The sequence below is a fragment of the Mesitornis unicolor genome, unplaced genomic scaffold (assembly GCF_000695765.1).
Source record: "Mesitornis unicolor isolate BGI_N332 unplaced genomic scaffold, ASM69576v1 scaffold9977, whole genome shotgun sequence".
Lineage (NCBI taxonomy): Eukaryota > Metazoa > Chordata > Aves > Mesitornithiformes > Mesitornithidae > Mesitornis > Mesitornis unicolor.
Genome location: NW_010198372.1, coordinates 61,827 through 70,011, shown reverse-complemented (window position 1 = coordinate 70,011; position 8,185 = coordinate 61,827). Strand labels below are relative to the sequence as shown.

General features: G+C 40.1%; 1 protein-coding gene across 2 annotated transcripts in view; it reads right to left on the bottom strand.

The window, feature by feature from the left end:
- Positions 1-1,323: 1,323 nt before the first annotated feature.
- Positions 1,324-8,185, bottom strand: part of SULF2 (sulfatase 2) — a 62,931-nt gene continuing 56,069 nt past the window's right edge. Inside the window, exons 13-21 of one of the 2 annotated variants that reach the window (XM_010189121.1) lie at positions 7,646-7,740; positions 5,573-5,632; positions 4,991-5,160; positions 4,382-4,524; positions 4,071-4,194; positions 3,399-3,400; positions 2,733-2,755; positions 2,384-2,440; positions 1,324-1,354 (exon numbers count right to left, since the gene is read on the bottom strand). In XM_010189121.1, coding sequence (XP_010187423.1) covers positions 1,324-1,354; positions 2,384-2,440; positions 2,733-2,755; positions 3,399-3,400; positions 4,071-4,194; positions 4,382-4,524; positions 4,991-5,160; positions 5,573-5,632; positions 7,646-7,740 — 705 coding nt within the window. Of the gene's footprint in view, positions 1,355-2,383; positions 2,441-2,732; positions 2,764-3,398; positions 3,401-4,070; positions 4,195-4,381; positions 4,525-4,990; positions 5,161-5,572; positions 5,633-7,645; positions 7,741-8,185 lie in introns of both variants that reach the window. The other variant, XM_010189120.1, reaches the window with a different exon arrangement.

Below are 8,185 nucleotides of genomic sequence, written 5' to 3'. Positions count from 1 at the left end.
AAGTCTGTCAAGTGAGCTCCCTCCTGCACGTGCCTTTAACACAGGTAGCAGATTAACATGAAAAAAAAAAACCCCTCTAAATACAAATATCACCACTAGTGCCTGTACTACAATGTATTTAATAATAGCTTTATGAAAATACTTGAGCTCTGTACACTGTGCTTCCTAGTGAAACGATGTTTTCCCTTTAAACAGTAACTGTCATTTAGAGCAATCTGTTTTGTAGACTGCACTATAATGAGATTATTGTTTATTGGCTACGGGTATTGAACTTCTTGGAGCTGCTGTTTTTAAAAATAAATGTAAAAGTTATGCTACTGAGCAAATGCTGCCTTCTCAAAGGAATTGTTTTGGTTTTGGACATACAATATAATATTACCACATAAAAAAACTTCATACAAATCTGATTTCATTAAAATTTAAGATGTACATTTACTGAAATTTTTCAGTACTTTTAAAAGTGAATCAATTCTGAAATGTACTATGCAACATTAAGTAACATTTTGAGAGATTGTGTGGGCATTCCACTCTTTTTTATTAACAAAATTCTTCGCAACCTGAAGGAATTTCTTTTCAAACAGTACATTGAAAAGAAATTGTATATTTATACAACCCCTCTGAGAATCTGGCGTTCTGTTGTTAATCATGATTTCCTCTACTTTTCCTAGAGTTGTCAATAGGATGGATGTGTACACATGGAACCAAAACATATCCTCAGAGGAAATTTAAGAAATGCCATGGTACTGAGAATATTCAATGCTGCTCACTTCAATTCCCAAATCTCTTCAAAGTTCTTTTCCAGAATTACCTTTACCACAGCCACAGGTAGAAGCAAAAGCATCCACATTTTCTAAACTTTGCTTTAGTTCTACTTGACTTTGAAGTGTTCCTCACGCCATCTGAAGATGGAGTTGAACTGAAAAAGGTTTTTGAAATTGACTTCTGCTGCCCTTGTGTGCGCTTTTCCCTGTGGGATGGCAATCCTGGGGGGATGTGGCTGCATTTCCTCCTCTGTCAGTTCCAGAGCAGTGGCAGTGGTGTCGTCTTGCCTTGTGAAGCCGGTGAGGTACAATCCAAAGCAAAAAGCAGGTACAACAGTGGATTTCAGAGACCTGGATTTCTGACAGCATTTCCCATCACTTCACTGCATCTATTGAGTCCACTCACCAGTGCAAACACTCTACTATTTCAGCCCCAAAGTTCATCCAGTCATCCAGGCTAACATCATTCATTCTGGAGTCACGCATGTTTGCGTTCAGTCTGTACACGGAGTCAAGTTCTGGCCAGGTTGTGTCCTCATGGAGGTGCAGTGGTGGGGGCAGGTTACCCCTCCCAGCCTTCCCACAGCTGTCCTCTTTAAAACAAAACAAACACAATTCAGTGTGTGTCATTCTGGTAAGAAATCATTAGAAAGGCATTTTAATGGCTCCATGCAGGAAAAACCTGAAACACTGCTACAAAAATATAGCAGGCATATCACAGAAATAATCCAGCTGTGCTTGAAACTTCAGCCTGTTCAAACTCGGATCATTAATTCTAGCTTCAGAAACCCAGTCTTGGATTTCTTCAACTAAGAATAAAAATGCTGCCATTAAATGAGCAAATCCTCCTGGGTGAGTTGAGAATGCTGAACTGTGCCTAATAGGGTACTTTTGTACATATTTTTTTCCAGTGCAGAATTTGAGAGCACCTTATGACTTTTAATATCTCAGCTCTTTTTAAGGGGAGATTCAGAGACAGGAACTGGCATGGCAAAGGTTCTTCATGTCTTTAAACCTGGGCTCTGGCAAGTTGAGAACTGCATACCATCATCTAAGTAAGCAGTAAGCAATCTTAGGTTTTAGTATGTCAGAATAAAACAAAATGTACAAAGTCTGTCTTGTAGTCTACTTTCTGGTCTAATTTGCCTTTTTTTGTTCATAGCATGAAGCTATGGATGGATAAAATAGGAAGAAAATACATGGTGCACTCTCTACTCTGAGAAATTACAATCATCAGTTTTGGTTTTTTCTGGATGATGTGAAAGACCAAGGGGTACCTGCTACAAGTTGAAATGTAGACAAAACCAACAGAACGGTGTCTAGTTTTTCATGGCAGTTCACCACAGTTGCTTTCTTAACTGAGCATCCACCATTGCTCAAGTTTGAAATTGCCTTGACTTTAATGCTGCTGGATTCCCAGGAAACTACCACCAAGAGGCTTTGCACAGAAGGAGCTGTCTGTAATGGGGCACTATCATATTTCTTGCATAATTTAGAGGAATTCCCAGTTAAGCAATCCATGAGAACAGATGATGATGTTAGAAAAGGTGCTGCATGCAAAAAAAAAAAAATTAAGGAAAGGAAGTTAAGAAAAAGCTTTTTGTGAACTGCTCCCAACTCACAGTGACTTGGCAGATGATGGTTTCTTCACATCTGGCCACTTTCGACGCTGAAACTGCCTAATTTTCAAGCAGCAAAAGGAGAAAAAAAACCCGTCACCAAGAAAACCATCAGCAATACAGTCTGAAAGACGAGGAAGGAGTGGAGCTTAGCCTAAATTTTGACTACAAAGATCAGAACATGCTGTAACTTGAAACAGAAATGGCTCCAGTGTTTCAGAGTAACTGGGAGTGAAAGATCCTGCAAACGCCATCCCAGACAGTGCCTGTCCACCTAGTTCCCAGTCCCACTCTCCTTTAGCACAAAGATAGCACTTAAGAATAATAAATCAAGTATTATTTTTAAATGTACCTGTACTGCTCATAGCTTCCATCCTTAAGTCCTAGATGAAGACAAAATTAACAATGTTACTAATCACTGCCTGCAACAGAATAAGGTATCAGGTAAGGCACAATCACAGACTATTGAGAGAGTAACGTGTACTGCCATACATGGTAACTGGAGCTGTTCTTTTCATATTTAATCCCTTATTCTAGGTAAAATAGGCTGTAATGGGACAGGTATCTTTGAAACATTTCTGTAAATGTCCTTCAGTGGTGTATTTAAATGGCAAAATCTGTTGATTTAAAAATGTACAGGCTCTGTGTGGTACATGTGCTAAATAAGACCCAAACCAGTATTCTGGACTTGGGCAGATAACAAGATTTATGGGGTGGGGGTCTTCAAGCTCCAAACGATGTACATTTTTAAAAATCGCATTTCTTAAGTCAACTTAATAGCACTGAGGAGTTTAAGAAATGCAATTCAAAAAAAAGAGATACAGTAACTGTACCTTTTGGTTTGCTATCATCAAAGAGAAAAAAAACCCCAACAAACATCAAAAGCAGTATGAAAACCAGATCCACTGAGTAGACCTGGAGAAAATTTAAGGGATAGGAAATGATGAAACTAACCTAGAACAAGAGTAAAGAGACCCATTTTGCTTTCTGGAATTTAAATCTCTAGTTACAAAAGCACATCTTTTTGGTAGCTTGATGCAACCCTTCCTGTGTGTGCTGTTATTTTACACCTACCTTGCACTAACACAAGCACAGGAAAACTGATCAGTGTCCTTTTTGAAGTTGCAGTTGTTTTTAAGGCACTTTAGCACAAAGCTGCATAGACTGCACTGTCTCGAAAAGGGTTTCTAAAAAGTCTGCTTTCAGTGGGAACGATGAAACTCCACAGCTAAACCAGTTGGCCAGAGGGTGCACAGCCTCCATCACTGGAGGTTTTCAAGATGCGACTGGATAAAGCCCTGAGGAACCTGGTCAAGCATCACGGCTGACCTGGCACTGGGCAGAAGTTTGGCCTTGATGAACTCCAGAAGTCCCTTCCAACCTGAGTTGTCCCATGAGCTTGGTAGTGGCTACAAGGGTTTTCTTTCCATCTTTCAACATTGTCCTTCTCCTGCATCACCACAGCACTCTCACTATACTACTCAAGTATCATTCTTCATTTTAGAAACATTACCTAACACAAATTGAACAAGCACAAAAATTGGAACACGCAGACATCAGTCTCAGCAGGACAGTACAGGTATAAAGAAATAAAGATTAAAATCCTTCTGACTGATACGAGTTTCATAATGTTAAACAAGAGCCCCATTTCTTTTGGGGAATTTTTGAGTGTACTGAAAGAGGCGCTTACCCAGGTCCATGTTCCTTGTTCTTGGGTTGCATTGTTTGTACCCTTTGCAGCTTCTCAGTTCCATGAGCTGAATGTGCAGTTGATTGAGAACATCTCTGTCTAGTGTATTCACTGCATTAATTAGCTGCAATAAATCAGGGTTCCCGTTACCAAACTGCAGAGCAGTATTTACTAACTTTCACATATGGAATACACGTGGTTTACTTATAACAGGAAAGAAGCCAAATCATATAATAAATGACTTAGGCTTTATCTAATCTGCACCAATACTGCGCTATTTCAGTTTCTAGAGCTGTTCTATGATCAGGTACCTGATAAGGATCGGTATTGAGATCAAAATACTCCAAAAAGCCAGTAGCAAATTCACAAAACAGGAAGTTGTGGGTCTCGTTGATTGTCCTCAAGCACCAGTATGTGTTGTTGTTGGCACTGGTACAGGCACAGAAAGGGCCCACTGCAAATTGAAGAGTTACAAAGACATCAGCTCTATGCTGCAGCCTCTGGGCACTGCTTATTACATTATTTTATTCACATCCAGTTTCTCTCTTATGCTGGAGCTCTAAAGCAAAGAATTCCTCCCAGCATCAGCTGCTGGTTCTGCACACAATGTGGCTAACGAATCAAAGCAGCCTCTTGGCTGATTGCTTTCCCTGTCTTCTCTGCTTGAGAAACATTCAAGAGGGTGAGATACAACTGTGTCATGCACACTACCGGTAGGTTTTCATTTGCAGTTGGTTTTGTTTTTAATGCCCTTGTCTTTTGTGCAAGGATAATGCCCACACTGAAACAGAGATTATTTAGTATAAGGAAGACAGCATAGCTTTGGCTACATAAATAACTATACTGGTAACTTAAGCCAAAAACCTAGCCCAGCCTAGCCAGTACCCACCTAGCTATCACTTAGTTTAAAGTATCCTTACGTGTCCAAAGGGGAGCAGTTTGCCAGTGCTGGTTGTCATGGGTGAAGCAGGTCAGACCAGGCATGCTGCATGTGTCATTGTTTTTTATTCTCTTCAGCAGCTTGCGCAGTTTCTTCTTCCGTCTCTGCTCTCGAAGCAGCCAGAGCCTGTCTTTCTCCTGTAGGGCTTTCCTGCACACATGAAACATTAGGGTCATGCAGACTCTGTTATACTTGAACACACCTAAAAAAAAAATGAAGCAGCTAATAAAATAAGCTGCTTTGAGGGACAGAAATAACTGCTATTATTTTAAACAGCTTCTCTTCCAAATGGCTCTGGATATGACTCTGCAATTCACTGGAAAAAAAATTAAGCCGAAGGGGCTTATAGGCTTGCCTGTGAAGTCTGCGGTGTGATGCTTCCCAAACCAGCAACCCCATCTCAGAATTCACAAGCATTTCAAGATGGGCTTAGTTCCTTGCCCAGGTGTCTGTGTGTTTATTCTTTCTAATACAGGATAAATGAAATGCTGCTACTTATGCTTGTGTGGATGGACCAAATGTCTTTGCATTTCCTCTTTCAAAGGAACAGGCCTTCACTTACTTGAACGGATGAAGACTGGATCCCTTGTGCCTCAGTTTGCTTTTGTGTTTTGAATGGTAACTGCAAAATAAAAACAGCATTGCTGATGAACAACAGAAAGGCAATTTCTCCTATTCATGCCACACTTCCATAATGGATTTGAAGCATGTTTAAGCCAGTGTCATTTTTCCCTTCGATTTATTCCTTCAGGGTATGTGATGAATGCAGAGCAGTTTTTCTAGCCTGGGTCAGAGCTCTTGAGCCCTGCTGTGCCGCTTTCTTTCCTTTAGTGCTTTTGTGCACAGAGACATCTGGTGCTCTGACACTGCACTGCACTGAGGAGCCACATCATTTCAGCTATACAGCTTTAAATTTTAGTTGTCATTGGTTCTTGTTTCCCTACACGGGGCAGATAAAATCAACAGACTGCAGTAATTAAACTACAACCTTTCTTCAACTGAACATTCACTGATTTGTTCAGATGATGCGATGACAACTATACACCACCTTCCTGCCGTTTTTCTTTCTTTGTGAAATAATTTAAGTGTCAGTTGTACTTCATATGATTGCGTTTTTTCCCACTGTTGTTACTACCTAGAACTTCCAGGAAAACGTTAACACCACATATGAAATGTCTCAGCAATAGCTGTGTGTCTAGCATTATAGTTGGAGATCCGGAGGTGTAAGCAGGCATGGCCAGTGTAGCTGGGCGGCTCTGCTGTTTTGGCCCTGTCTCCAGAAACTCTTACAAGATTTTGCAAAAATTTCCTTTCTGTGTCGTTTGCAAAGTTAAAAAAAGGCAAAACAGCCCTAAGTCAATAGCAATATTTTCTGACTAATAAAGTTCATTATACTACCCACACAAATCAGCAAAGACAAACTAAGTTCAATAAATGTTACTACATCAGAATTCAGTTAGTCGTCAGACTAAAATTACCTTCAAAACAAAACAAATCTTTTAAATCATTAATGCTACTGGGAGCTTTAATAAATTTAATCCTTATGGCAAGTTAACAAAATAAGATTATTAAAGAACTATCTCTCTTCAGTCAATTTGTTTTATCTTGGACAATCACTAAGTATTTAATTAACTAATCCTAAATGCTAAATCCTAATTCAATGCAATTCTGCAAACACTTAAACATATACCTCAGATGATTACCTTCACTGATTTCAGTGGGATTATTCATCTTAATAATGCTATGCACAAATATTAGTGCTTCCTATATTGGGCATAAAAAAATGTTTTCTAGTATATGTCAAGAATGTTACAGCTACCATAACAATAACTTCATCTTTACAGTATCTATTCAACTCAGTTGTTAACATCAGTTTTGAAAGCAGTGGATTATAAGACAATATGATTTTTTTTTTTGCGGGGGGGGGGGGGGGATTTAGCATTTAGAATTATACTGATTTCATTTTAAACACTTCTTGCCATGGGTTCCCAGTAAGGATGGGCACAACCCAAGAACAATGTTCATATTTCAGTGACCTGTTGCTGAAGCTATGCTGCACCTCCAAGGATTTAAGCACTATGCTCAAAAACCTCATTCCATTACACCAATGACAGAAGTTTCACCTACATCCTCTCACCAAGGCTATTTCATTAAAGCTGCTTTAGCCTGAGCTAACGCCACCGCTGCCTTGGCGTACTCACATTCTCAGTACAGAGACAGAGTTGCTTTTGTGACACTCGTACCACTACTGTCACTGCCACTGCTGCACTCTTGGTGCCATCTGGTTCCCGGCAGCCTCAGGGATAGCTCTGTGATCATTGTCATCAGGAGCAGTTTCTTCTGGTTCCCTTGAGAACAGCTTTCTCAGAGTCAAATTCTGTTTGGCTATATCTGAAACCAACTATGCAGAGACCTTAATGCATAATCTCAATTTTAGTATGACTTGTTGCACTTAAAATTAACAAATCATCTGCACTGGCAACCAAACAGATCTGGCACACGAAGTCAGCGGTGTATACAAGAGCACGGTAAGTAGGCAATCATTTAACAAAACAGATTCTGATCTATTCCGTGAAGACAGAAATCAGCTACAGTTGCACACTACAAACAATTATCTGATCTACAAAAGATATACCTTATCTTGTTACAATCACACTCTTCAGGTCGCTTCTTCTTCAGATGACCTCTCACCTCCCTCAGGTTTTTTATTTTATTTTGCAAAGTTTCAATCTAAAAAAAAGTAAAGATACAGGTAAAAAAGACAGCATGATTTGGTCTGATTCTAACATTCCCAATCCCATTCTATTGTCACCGAATGCGTCCTTTCCACCACCATCCACGACTCTCACCACTAACAAGCATTTTCGGATTATCCATCTAGCTTTCCAAAACGAAACTACAGCAGGAGGAAACTCACTGGTAGTTTCCCAGCTTTGATGACTGAAAGTGAAAGGAGTGGGGGGTCACAGCCCCAGGTAGACACAACCACCCCTGCCTTCCATTGCGGTCTTTCCCCTTGTGCTCTACAGCACATTTGCAAGGGCAGAAAGATTACTCAAAGGAAAATGAAGCCCTTCAATTTCAGTCCGTTATGATCCTGGAAAGGGGTTGTGAAGGGGGTGCTCTGAAGTCCCCCCTTCAGATCTTCTGACAAAAGCAAAGCAGCAAGGCACCA